At 44.8% G+C, this 13832-nt stretch overlaps 1 protein-coding gene across 2 annotated transcripts; it reads left to right on the top strand.

Annotated features, from left to right (window-relative positions):
- Positions 1-6003: 6003 nt before the first annotated feature.
- Cenpa (centromere protein A) lies at positions 6004-12972 on the top strand. 2 transcript variants are annotated; one of them, XM_013013607.1, is made up of 5 exons: positions 6004-6186; positions 10490-10587; positions 11318-11395; positions 11670-11820; positions 12136-12972. In XM_013013607.1, the coding sequence occupies exons 1-4, from the start codon at positions 6096-6098 to the stop codon at positions 11802-11804; spliced, it is 402 nt and encodes a 133-aa protein (XP_012869061.1). In that variant the 5' UTR covers positions 6004-6095; the 3' UTR covers positions 11805-11820; positions 12136-12972. The 2 variants fall into 2 exon arrangements, with proteins under 2 accessions (XP_012869061.1, XP_012869062.1); XM_013013608.1 differs by lacking the exon at positions 11318-11395.
- The last annotated feature ends 860 nt before the right edge of the window (positions 12973-13832 follow it).

The raw sequence follows: 13832 nt of genomic DNA, 5'->3' as shown, positions 1-13832 counted from the left end.
CGTGATTGACTACCTGGGGCCATGTTTTCCTTATTTGTAAAACAGACATATGTGTTACCTCAGGGTTGTTGAGAGGATTAGATGAGTTAATTCTATCTGAAGTACTTAGAAAAGAACATTTTAACTCTGATTAGCTCCGTACTCTATACTGGAATATAGGATATATATGTGTATATGACATAAGTACATACATGTATATGGCATGTTTCCCCCAAACTGAAGAGGATAGGGAGCCACACCTTAAGCCTCCACTCACCTCTGGTTCCTTTCATAACAGGTGTTCAGTGTGCTCTCAACCAGTTGAATGCACAGGTTTTCATAGATAGCCTTATAAATTAGCTATCAACGTGTTTCCTCCCATTAAGTGCAGAGATTCTGGTTTTGAATCTTGCTGTAGTCACTAAGTATCACTTTAACTAGGAATACAGCTCTGTGGTGCAGTGAGCTAGCATCAGCAAGGCCCTGAGTTTGGTCCCCAGCACTGCAGATAGACAAACCAAAAAAGATCAAACAGGAAAAAGAGGGGCTGAGAAGGTGGCTCAGTGGTAGAGGCTTGCCTTGCATGCCTGAGGCCCTGGGCTCCATTCCTCAGCACCACATAAGCAAAAAGAAAAAAGCCGGAAGTGGTGCTGTGGCTCATGTGGTAGAGTGCTAGCCTTGAGCTGAAGAGCTGAGGGACAACGCCCAGGCCCAGAGTTCAGGCCCCACGACTGGAACCCCCCCCCCAAAAAAAAAAAACAGGAAAAAGAGGGCAGATTGATCAACTAAAAATTCAGTTGAGTGGGCCCAAGCCAACTGGAGGGCTAGAGCAGATGGAAATTAGTTCCAAGCCTTAGACTAAGCTGGAATTGTCCCCTGTGCTGGAATGTCAAGCCACATCTTGCTCTCCCTGCTGTGTCAGATGCGTTATCATCCTCAAGGTGAAGGGGAGAATTTCTGTTGGTGGAATTCTTCATATACTCCTTGTTTTCTTGCTGTTAGCCTTAGTAGGGAGGCATCATCACCACCACCACCACCCCTCCCGGAACCCAGGCTCAGCTCCTTCAATCTGCTCCATCCAGTACAATGTTGTGCCTACCTCCTCACTGTCTATGTCCTCCAGCTGCTGGCTTACCAACACACACTCATACACCACACCCCAGCCTCACTACTTACTATGACATCATTTCCATCCCCCAATCATCCTGTCAATGGCTGTAGAAGAGTAAGGATCCCCAAGCCATCAAGACTTACCAGTGATGGCTGGCACCAGTGGCTCATGCCTGTAATCCTAGCTACTCAAGAGGCTGAGATCTAAGGATCGCAGTTCAAAGCCAGCCTGGTCAGGAAAGTCTGTGAGACTCTTATCTCCAATTAACTACCAGATAACCGGAAGTAGCTCTGTAGCTCAAATGGTAGTGCTTGCCTTGAGCTGAAGAGCTCAGAGACAGCGTTCAAGCCCAGAGTTCAAGCCCCATGACTGATTTAAAAAAAAAAAAAAAAGACTTGCCAGTGATGAATCCAAAACATACCAAAGCAGCCCCCCAAACTTCCTGTCACTCAGAGGAAACATAGTTTCCCTTCTTAAGTTTTAAGAGAGAAATGAAAAATAGCAGGCAACAATAAACAGGAAATAAAGCTTTAAAAAAATAAAAAGCTCAACACCAGTTGCTGGTGGCTAGTGCCTATAATCCTAGTTGCAGAGGAAGCTGAGATCTGAGGATCGAGGTTCAAAGCCAGCCCTGGGAGGAAAGTCCATGAGACTCTTCAATTAACCACCAAAAAACCCAGAAGTGGTGCTATAGCTCAAAGTGGTAGAGCACTAGCCTTGAGCAGAAGAGCTTAGGGATAGTGACCAGGCTGAGTTCAAGCCTCATGACTCACACACACACAATGAAAGCCTGGCACTGGTGGCTTACACCTGTAATCCTAGCAACTCAGTCGGCTGATATCTGAAGATTGCTGTTGAAAGCCAGCCAGGACAGGAAAGTCTATGCAACTTTATTTCCAATTAACCCCCAGAAAACTGGAAGTAGCACTGTGGCTCAAGTGGTAGAGTACTACCCTTGAGCTGATAGCACCCAGGCCCATAGTTCAAGCCCCATGACAGACCCCTCTCCCCACAAAAAAAATGAGCTCAGGTTAACTTATAAGGGCATTTCCAAGAACATAACAGAAAAGGAAGAATGAAGATTCATAGAAGACTTCTATAATCATTAGGGGGAAATAGATTGGATTGTGGGAGGCTGGACAGAAGACAGCAAACCAAAATGGGTATTGGTTAAAAGATAAAGGCAATGGAGATCAGAGAGAATAAGAATTCAGAGGGGGCAGTGCTTTCTTTAGCCCTGAGGGTGGCAGTCTGAGCAGTCATTGAATGGAAAGAATCTATTTTTCTTGTTCTTATCCGGCCTCTTCTGAATTCTGACACCTCGCATTATCATCCTCTTCTTCTTCTAGGTCTCCTTAAGAGTTGTGTGTACAAAGCCAAGAGGCCACAGACATAGTGCCAGTACCAGCAATAAGTCATGGGGGAGAAGCAAGACAGAACAGAAAGCCATTCACTTCCCTATAGACAGCTCTGAAGAGACATGCCTGCAAACCACTGGCAGAAAATAGGAGACTTCATTTTATGGCTTGCATGAAGCTAAAGTTACCACAAAATCTTCTCCAAAAATCCAGGGTCAGATGAGTTTCTGGAGCTCTGCTTGTCTTCAGGCCCAGAAACCAGCAGAATTAATTGTCCTGACCATTTTCATCTCTCATTTCTCTGTCATTCATTTGCCAAGCAGAACAGAAGTTGTGAACCATTGTGCAAAGGCTGGCTGGGGAGCCAGGAGAAACATATTTACTAGGAACCATCTAGATTCTCCTGAGTCAGAAAGGACATTGCATTCAGCCAAGACAGCAGAGTGGGCTGCTAGGTCACCCAAGACAGAATCTATTTCATAAACCATTATGTTTCAATTTATCTTCTAGTTTTCATTTTCATCTCTGTGGGTATGGCCTTAAACACAGGTATGCCAAAGAATCTTATAAAAATCATGGATAAGCTAGGCATCGGTAGTTCATGCCCTGTACTCAGTTACTCAGAAGGCTGAGCTCTGAGGATAAAGGTTCAAAGCCAGCCTGGAGAAGGAAAGTTTGTGAGATTCTTATCTCCAATAAATTACTCCCAAAAAAAAGCCAGAAGTAAAGCTTTGGTTCAAATGGTAGAGCACTCACCTTGAACCAGAAAGCTCAGAAACAGTGCTAAGTCCCTGAGTTCAAACCCCAGGACAGGAACAAAAAAAAAATCAAGGATGCTAGAATTGCACTAGAATTGCAGGTTCAGAGCCTGCAAGAAAACTCAGGTATGTTTCTTCTAAACTCTAATTTTGCTTTTCAAGAAGACCTGGGAATAGTTCCATCAGCGCTTTGCTGAGGTCTCTCAGACATGATGGCACAACAAACTAATCTTCCTTCTCTTTCTCCTATATTGGCTACCCATTGCCCTAGGATCTATCATTTTCCATTCAAATCTTCTGGCACTCAACTTCCTCAACCCATTTAAAAATTTATTTTATTTCATTTGTAAAACAGGTTACCAATTCAACTGGATCAAAAATCAAAATTTAGCCTGGCACCAGTGGCCTACACCCTCTAATCCTAGTCACTCATGAAGCTAAGATCTGTAGGATCACAGTTCAAAATCTACCCAGACCAAAAAAAAAAAAAAGTCTACTAAACTCCACCGCCAACATAAGATCCAAAAAGCCAGGCTAGAAGTTGTGGCTCAAGTGATAAAGTACCTGCCAACCATGCAAGCTGAGGGAGCTCCAGGCCCTGAGTTCAAGCCTAGTACAATAAATAAATAATAAATAGGAGGGCAGAAGATTTGTCTCCGTGTTAGAGTGATTGCCTAACATGCACCACACTGAAAAAAAAGATAATACATAAAAATGTATACATCCATAAACACTATTCCCTCCTCTGTCTCCATCCACCTACTACTTCATAGGGAGCCATTCCTATTCCTTATGAACTTTGGCTTCTTTTGCTATTTGTTTTTGAACAAAGGGCTGTCTAAAGTGGAATGAATTGATAGGGATTTCTTTTGCTCTTCTCACTGGGCAGCTCCTTTGAGTTAGAACCTTTGTGGTTCCTTTTGACTCTCTTAGCAGTGAGAATAATAGCAGTCAACCCCGGTTAGCGTTGCAGTTTTACTGGTGACTGCTCCTACAATTGTCTTCTTGGATTCTTGTCTCACAAAGTGTACACACACAGAGGAAGTGTTAGTGTGATAAAATTTATTCAGAAGTATCTTGATAGAACATTTCACCTGATGTTCTCTAAATCAGCTGAGTCTGGGGAAGGGGGTTGGTTATACACAGGGCTGTTCTCTGATTGGTTGCCTCTATGCAGATGAAGCACAGTACTACAACAGACTAATCTTAACTTGGATGTGGCTTTTCCACTATTAGGTGTTTGGAATGTTACATTTATTGATCAGTTCCTTCAATGGTTTTTGCTTATTAATTCTCAATCAGGTCCATGCCCTGAATTGCCTCACTGCAAGGTAATTAACTTGAGAAGCATGGAAGGATAGAAGCAGGATGTTTTGTTTCTTGTTGCAATTTCTTTTGAAACTATGTATCTTTTGCCATCCATTTCCAGGCCAAGATGTTCTCCAGGTGCCCTGGGCCCATAATAAACTCAATTTAGTGGAAATTTTTATTTTTATTTATTTTTTTGCCTCAGACATTTTAGTTCAAGCTCACCTAGGCTGTTTGAGCAGAACATCTTGGCTGGGAGGTGTAGGGAAAAGCTACTCACCTCTGGAGACCAAGAATCATAGAGTTTTGCCTTTTCTAACAAAGCTCAGCCCCCAAACCCTTCAAGGTGTGAATTCCTTAATGGATAAACATCAGGACAGAGAACTAATCACCTCCTGAAGCCCCCGTCCCCCCTCTGAACATTAGAGCTTTGGGGAAAACATTTCAGATCCAAACCATTTTTTTTTTTTTTTGTTAGCAGCTGTACTATATTACATTCCCCTCAGCCCTGCACAATCCATTCCTTGAAATCACTGATTTTGTAATTAAGGATTTTCCTGATTACAGTACAAATTCAAGTAGAATATTTAGTAAATGTTCAGGTCAGTCCCCAGACATGACCTGAATCCATATTATTCTGTCTTTTTCTGTCTATGTGGTGCTGAGGAATCGAACCCAGGGCCTCATGCGTGAGGGGCAAGCACTCTACAACAGAGCCACCTTCCCAGCCCTCGGGGCAATTTCGTAAACCATACTTGACAGCATAATCCACAAGTTTCGCTAATGCCTACCCTCCCTGGGATTTCTCTTTAGAACCCTCCATCCTGGCTGTTCCCATGCCCCTAATCGTCTGTAAACACTTAACAGATTCTAGAATATTTGTGGGTTGTCTTCGAGAGTGTAACATCCCCCTCCCCCAGGCCCTATATGGGTCTGTTTCCTCATCTTTAAAGCCCCTTCTGAGTTGATGGGGCAACAAAATGAGGGACGTGATTTGCCAATAGAAATGCACCATCCACAGCTTCATAACTTAGCTTTCCTTATTTTTTTTCCTCTTCTTTCGTTATGAGGTTTGAACTCAGAGACTGAAGCTTACTAGGCTGGCTGGGTACCACCTGAGTGCGCCACGCCCCCAGCCCAGGAGCTCCCCCTCCCCGGAGCTCCCCCTCCCCGGAGCTCCCCCTCCCCGGAGCTCCCCCTCCTCGGAGCTCCCCCTCCCCGGAGCTCTCCATCTCCCAATCGCAAGCCAAGATAGTTTCCTTCCGCCTTCAGGTGCTCATTGGCTGATTCCGCGGTGGCTACGCCCTCTCCTGACTCTCGTCGTATCACCGCCGCCGGCTGTCTCTTAGTCTGTTATGTCATTGGTCCTGCCCGCGATCGCTCTTCGCTCTGGCATCAGAGTCAACCACTAGAAGCCTCTGCATTGGGGTTTTAAAAAACGCTGGCGACTGAGCAGTCAACGCGGGCGGTTTGAACGCTAGCCTGCGCTTCTCCGGAGCACGAGGTGGGGTCGCGCTCCCTGCCTTCCGGCCGCCGGCCTCTGGTCCCTAGGATCGGACGCCGGGACCCTCGCGGCCCGCCATGGGCCCGCGCCGCAAGCCCGAGACCCCGAGGAGGCGCAGCGCGAGCCCGACCCGGACCCGCAGCACGTCCGGGCGCAGCTCCTCCCGAGGTAATGTGTCCGCGGCGCGAACCTGCGGCTCTGCAGAGCCAGGGCGCCGGCAGGGGAAGGGCTGGCCGTCGTTCGGCCTGGTGTTGAACCTGCTGCACTCTCGCCACTTTGTATCATGCAGCATTGAGAAACTGAGGCCCAGACTGGCCGGTCCTATGAGCGAAGTCCTGTGACAGGTTCTGGAACCTGCAGGATAAAAGCAGCATTATTTGTGTCTTTTTTTCTATTTAATTGTCTAATTATTGCCTGCCTTTTTATGATGATTTCAAACGACAATCCTACTCTTTAAGAGGTGTCTTTCCAGGCTCGTTCTCTTCAGTGGGTGTCTGGGTTGGCCATCCTGCCTTCCTGAGGTTCTGGTCCTCGGGGGAAGAGGGAAGAGCTTGTGGTGCAGAAACTGAATCTCTGAATGGAGACTGGAGGTGGCAGGTGCCTGAACTGCACTTGGCTTATTAGCATTTATTTATGATGGTCCTGAGACTTGAACTTAGGGCCTGGGTCCTGTCCCTAGCTTTTTTGCTCAAAGTTGGCACTCTACCACTTGAGCAATACCTCCACCCTGGCCTTTTGGTGGTTAATTGGAGATCAGAATCTCACAGACTTTCCTGTCTAGGCTGGCTTCGAACTTCAATCCTCAGATCACAGCCTCCTCGGTAGCTAAGATTACAGGTTTGAGTCACTGATACCCCCTTTCCTATCAAAAGCCACTCTTTTTTTTTTTGTGTGTGGAGGGGTGGTCCGGTCGTGGGGCCTGAACTCTGGGCCTGGGCGCTGTCCCTCAGCTCTTCAGCTCAAGGCTAGCACTCCACCACTTGAGCCACAGTGCCACTTCCGGCATTTTTATTTTTGCTTATGTGGTACTGAGGAATCGAACCCAGGGCTTCTTGCATGCAAGGCAAGCTCTCTACCACTGAGCCACTTTCCCAGCCCCCACATTCTCTTTAATGTGGGCTGAGTCATATGCTTCTTTCCCCTTTCTGCTGCAGTTAGCAAAAAACCCAAAGTAGAGCAAATGTGCTCCAGTATTTACAAGCAAAAAATAAAAAAGCCAGATACTGGTTTCTCATTCCTGTAATCCTAGCAGTTTAGGAGAGTGAGATCTGAGGATCATGATTCGAAGCCAGCCCACACTGGAAAGTCTGTAAGATTCTTTTCTCCAGTTAACCATCACAAAACCATAAGTGGAGCTGTGGCTCAACGTGGTTGATCACTAATCTTGAGCACAAACTCAGAGACTGTGCCCAAGCTTTGAGTTCAAGCCCCACAACAACAAAATGAAAAGCAGGTGTGTTTCCTTGACTCCACATGGCCATCTCCCTACTTTCTTGACTCCTCTTTATTATTGTTATTATTAAGTAGTTATACAAAGAGATTACAACTTAACTCAGGTCATGAATACAATACTTCTTGATCAATGTGACGGCTTCCATTGTCACCTAAATCCTATTTTAAGTGAATAGGCTTCATCTGGGTAGCTCCAAACTCTATCTTCCTTCCTTAGCCTCCTGAGTAGCTGGGTTCACAGAAGGCCACTACACCCAGCCAGAATTGTTAAGTCTACACATACTGTCTATTCCTCACTTCCAGTTGCCCATCCATTCCAGTCCTACTCTTGCAGTCACTACCCTTATTTGAACTACTCCTGTCAGCAAATTTTACGTTGTCAAATCCAATAAATGGGATTGTAGTCTTATTCTTCTCTGCCTCTGAGAAGCATGTGACACCATGAGCCACTTTCTCTGTGTGGAACAGTGCTTTGCTCTTGGCTTTCCTGGTATGATGTATCTGGGCAGTTCCTGCTTGATGGTTTTGACTACTGTGTCATCTCTCCTGCTCAATGATGTTGAACTTCCTTGGTGTTCTTGTCCCTTCTACCCCCTTTGAAGGGATCTTTTCCATCCTTGTGTCTTAAATACCACTCACATTGACAGCTCAATATTTTCTGTATGTACCCAGACCTCTCCTCTGCCAGTTGACTGTGTATATGAATCTCTTGGGTTTGTCAGACCAGCACTTCCCAAACTGAACTTCTGATTGCTTTCCTCCAACTTCTTTATCTCTACTCCCCATTTCAGTAAATGTTATAACCTTGAACACCACTGTTGGAGCCAGAACTAAGTTCCTTTTCCATAACTCAATATCAACCAAATGCAGATTTATACAATCCTGTTTCCAGATTGCATACTTAATGTGCCATTGACATCTCTTCCTCACAAACCTCTTTCATACACCCATTCCCACACACAGAGTTGGAGCCTCCTAACCAGCCACTAAGCCTGGAATGACTGTGTGCGTGTGGTGTGGAGACCACCCTTGATAAGCAGTCACAGAAAATGTAAAAATGAGTACAATTAATTACCAGAAACAAGACCAATACCACAAAAGAAAGGAACCAAATTCAAGAATCAAAATAACCTGGACCAAAGGAATTTGAATTAACAGAAGGAAGGGACATAGACTGAAACATAGATAATACCCTAGGAAAGGCAAGAAAAAACCAGCCGGGCACCAGTGACTCACGCCTATAACCCAAGCTACTCAGGAGGCTGAGATCTGAGGATCACGGTTCAAAGCCAGCCCAGGCTCTGTGAGACTCTTATCTCCAATAAACCACCAGAAAACCAGAAGTGGCGCTGTAGCCTCCAGAGACTGGGGTTGACAACTGGTTATGGGAAGGGAGATTGCAGCCCATACCCATAGCTTATCTCCTAAGTCAGTACTGCCTCCTCTCTTAAATGCCACCAGTCCTCTGGATACTTCCATGTATCTTTGGCTCACATCATCCAGGATAAAGTCTGTACTGCCAGCTGCCCAGCCCCAGCCATTTCTGGGTTGCCTCCCTTTCCCCGAAGCTCTTGGCTTTTCTTCTGCTGCTCAGTGAGAATTCTGTTCTCGTGGCTGACCTTTGAATAGCCTTGCTATAGCTCATTTTATTCTTCAATCGTTGTATGGGGTTTTTCTCTTTTTGAGTCTTGTGTTCAATTTAGCAGAGATTTTTTTTTTTCCTGCTCAAGGCAGCGCCCTACCATTTGAGCCACACAGCTTTTTGCTAGTAAACTGGGGATAAGAGCCTCAGACCAGGTGCTGGTGGCTCACGCCTGTAATCCTAACTACAGCAGGAGGCTGAGATACAAGGATCGCTGTTCAAGTCAGCCCAGGCATGAAAGAGCTCTGTGGCTCAAGTTGAGCTGAAGAGCTCAGAGACAACACCCAGACCCTGAGTTCAAGCTCCATGACCTGCAAAAAAAAAAAAAAAAAAAATCTCAGATTTTCTGCCCAGACTAGCTTAGACCCTCAATCCTCAGATTTTAGCCTCTTGAGTAGCAAAGATTACAGGCATGAACCTCTAGCACCTGGCCTTACTTTTTACTTCTAGATATTTTCTATTTTTAAGGATTTTGTTTTTTCTTTTGCTGTTGAAACTAGAATTTGAACCAAAAATTGTAATCTCATAGCACTAGCACTGAGTTATTCTACTTGCAATGTCCCACCTTGGTCTGGGTGAACTGTATCAAACTTGCTTTACTTCTCTGCACCCTAGAATGATCAAGACAAGGGGATTGTGCTAGATAACGAGTTTGCAGTATAAATGAGAAAGATAAGAGATAGACCAGTACTATGGGGCCCAGCGGAGGGGTGCAACTTGTCAGTAGGGAGGTGTGTGGGGAAAGGATTCATTGATGAGTTTGTTTGTTTGTTTGTTTTTGGGTCCGGTTATGGGGCCTGAACTCTGGGCTTGGGCGCTGCCTCTCAGCTCTTCTGCTCAAGGCTAGCACTCTACCACTTGAGCCACAGTACCACTTCTGGCTTTTTTCTTTTTGCTTATGTGGTGCTGAGGAATCGAACCCAGGATCTCATGCATGCAAGGCAAGCGCTCTACCACTGAGCCACCTTCCCAGCCCCGCATTGATGAGTTAACACTCAAACCTCAAAGGCTCATCCGTTCATTGAACAAATATTTCTTTAGATCTTATCTATCATTTTCTAGTTCCTACAAATAACAATGAATACAGCAGAGAAAATTCCTTGCTCTTGCTGGGTGCCAGTGGCTCATACCTGTAATCCTAGCTACTCAGGAGACTGAGATCTGATTGGATTGGACCATCTCAAGTGAACCAGAAAAATATCCAGAACTGGAGATGTGGCTCCAAGTGATTGAGTGCCAGCCAATGGAAATAATGGAAAAGCCATTACAAGTCAAGTCTAATGACTTGAGTGTCTAGCTATCTTCATCTGACCCAAGCTGCAAGGCACCACCTATACACTGCACTGTCTCTTCATGAGCCAATTCTCTTGTGCTCAGGCACTACCCTCCGGCGGAGATACGGCTGGCTTAAAGAGGTCCGGAAGCTGCAGAAGAGCACACACCTCTTGTTAAGGAAGGCACCCTTTGCTCGCCTGGTAAGCTCCAGAGAATTTTCTGTCACCCATGCTTCCCTCCTTTGTTTTGTTTTTTGTTTTTTTTGCTGGTCGTGAGTCTTGGACTCTGGGTCTGGGCCCTGTCCCTCAGCATTTCAGCTCAGGGTGAACACTCTACCACTTGAGCCACAGTGCCACTTCTGGTTTTTGGTGGTTAATTGGAGATAAGAGTCTCATGGACTTTCCTGCCTCGGCTGGCTCTAAACTACAATCCTCAGATCTGCAGAGTAGCTAGGATCACAGGCATGAGCCACCGGCTCCAGGCCCCCTCTTTCTTTAAATCTCCCAGAGAAAGGTTCCCTACCTACTCTGATCCAGATGGCTGAGGGACATCTCTAACCTAGAGGGAGCTCTTCCTCTTCTGAAAACATGAGCTCTCCAGAAGCACCTTGCAATTCTTTATGGAATTGGTTTCTCCCATTTCCTTTGCAATGGTGCCCTTTGTTTGCATAAGTAAAACCCCTCATGACTCCACCCTTTGATCCCTTTTCCTACCCTGGAATTTGCCTCCTCATCATTGCTGTTCCCCACCATCACCAAGAGAGATGTCAGTCCCAAAGCTCACAGGAGGTGACACCGGCTCCCTGCCGTACCCTAAGATGCGGGGCCTGGCTGGAATGATGACAGGAAGATTTCTGGAGTCCTTTGGAGGGTCCATCTCGGTTGAATATTATTCTCTACTCACCCCCTGCCCAACCCCATTCTCCACCAGGCAAGAGAAATATGCAGTAAATTCACTCGAGGTTTTGACTTCAGTTGGCAAGCACAGGCCCTGTTGGCCCTTCAAGAGGTAAGGTACAATGAGGTTGGAGACAGAGTGGGTGGAAGAGCATTTTAGAATTCTAGAATTCCGGGGCTACCTGAGGAGTGTGTGGCTGGATCTGGGCCCCTGAAAAGCACCAGGTGAGCATTTATAAAGAGCTTCTGTGTGGTGACAAGAGTTCAACCTGGTTCCTTAACACTTTCCTTCAGTCCTTTGAGACCTCAGATTAAAGTTACCATGGCTCCAAGAAAATGCGGTGTCTGCTCTTCTCTGTGTTAGTGTTTTTCTCTTTTTGTCCCAGGCAGCAGAAGCATTTCTGGTTCACCTTTTTGAAGATGCCTATCTCCTCTCTTTACATGCTGGCCGAGTCACTCTCTTCCCCAAGGATGTGCAGCTGGCCAGAAGGATCCGCGGCATTCAGGAAGGACTTGGCTGAGTGCTACAGCATCTCTGTAAGTCTCTCCCGCCAACCTCTCGGGACAGCTAGAGTAGTCTTAGCTAGAGACTCCAGTGTCATCTCCCCTGCCCTTTCCTCCCCTGTGAAGATTTGACCTTCACCTGGCTGCTGGCTAGTGTTTTTTGTTTGTTTGTTTTTTCTTTAGGTACAATTTTAAATTTTTAAAGATTTTCTATTATCATGTCCCCAAATGTCTAACAGAGAGCAAGTCTCTCTATTTTACAAAGATCAGATCCCCTCAGTTAGTTGGAGAGAAGGTTTTCTTGTTGCTGGAAATGCCTTGCTAGTAAACGTGATTCCTGAATTTTAGGAATGATCCCCTGGGACATTGTGGAGATGTGACTAGATTCAGTGGTGTCAGAAGTGCTGTGTGAACTCAGCCGTGTGCATGTTGCCTTTTAAACTTTCTTTATGAAGGGGAAGACTGCAGGACTTTCCTCTATAACAGAGGTATAAGAGAAGACAAGTCAAGACAGTTCCAACAGCTTGAAAAATATGTGCAGATAGAAGACTCCAAAGCCAATATTTTGTGAATTACTCATATGACTGAAGGCATAAATCTGCTATGGGAGAAGCATATTGTTCCTTTAGATCTCTCTGTACTATGTGCATTTTTTTTACCATATGTATATTTCTACTTTTATTTAAAATATAAGGGGAAAAAATGAGGGAAAAATACTTCAATCAGTTACAGGGAAGCGCTTTGACATGCCTAGCATACAAATCTTAGGTATGAATCTTCCAGATTCTTCTTATCATTAGTGCTTATCAGCAAGTGTGTAGCTTTTCAAAACTTAATTGGAGTTGAAATTGAAAATCTTTTTTTTTAAGTCTTTCCAGTTCCATCTTACAAATTCCTCTTGAAATCATACAGAAATTTAAATGCAGAGGGTATACTATCTTATTTCTTAGTTGTAAATCATACAAAGTATATCTTTCAGTTTAGGATTATAAAGTGCTTTTTCAGTGTTTTTATAGGTATTTTAAAATATTTTATAGCTTTGTAGAGAAATAATAAAAACATTTTTTAATTAAAAACAAGGTTACTGTTATAGCATAAAGAAATTATAAGCAGGGCGCCGGTGGCTCACACCTATAATCCTTGCTACTCAGGAGGCTGAGATCTGAGGATCACAGTTCAAAGCCAGCCTGGGCAGGAAAGTCTGTGAGATTCTTATCTCCAATAAACTCCTAGAAAACCGGAAGTGGCGCTGTGGCTCAAGTGGTAGAGTGCTCACCTTGAGCTGAAAAGCACAGGGACAGTGCCCAAGCCCAGAGTTCAAGCCCACGACCGACCAAAAAAAAAAAAAGAAGTGGTTTTTTTTGGTAATGTGAAGTTCCTCATGACACTGTTTATACAGCCACAATTTGAACAAGAGAATTGAGGGGTATAGATTCCCATGATGGAGTAGAGATAAATGCCCTTGCCCTCTGTTGGAAATGAAAACAATGTGAGAAGTTTCCAGAGAACTGGAACATGCCACTCAAAGACCAGAGAGAGGAAGACAATGAAAATGAGCAGGGAAAAGAGACCCTTCACAATGATGTCCACTACCAAATTCAGAGACAGACTAAAGGAAAGAGCCAAGTTCTAGCATTGAATAATCATTTTAACACTTTGGAAACACTTGCATTTTGACATCAAGTTGTATTTCTGTAGATGTTTAAATAAAGCTTATCCTATGAATATGTTTAGTGTTCTTCTCAGAGTGTCATTAATAAGAAGCTCATAGTCTTTCTCTAGTTTTCTTCAAATGGATACTTATTTCTCTGAAAGCTGTTTTAACCACTTTGGGTATCTGCTGTGTGGGGCTGGTGTCCTCACTGGTTATGGCCACCACCATCACGAAGGAGACAGATGATGCTGGAAATGGACTTCGGCTTTAGTTGGAGTTGGAATTTGTGCCTTGTTTAGCCAACCCAGATTATCTAAATTTTCTTGCCCAAAGAGAGAACTTTAAAGATGAAGCTTTTGTTAACTATTTTTTGGTGGTGGTGGTGGGGCTT

Source organism: Dipodomys ordii, unplaced genomic scaffold (assembly GCF_000151885.1).
Source record: "Dipodomys ordii isolate 6190 unplaced genomic scaffold, Dord_2.0 Scaffold20, whole genome shotgun sequence".
NCBI lineage: Eukaryota > Metazoa > Chordata > Mammalia > Rodentia > Heteromyidae > Dipodomys > Dipodomys ordii.
Note: the sequence above shows the minus strand (reverse complement) of the source record. Positions and strands in the feature narration are given on the sequence as shown.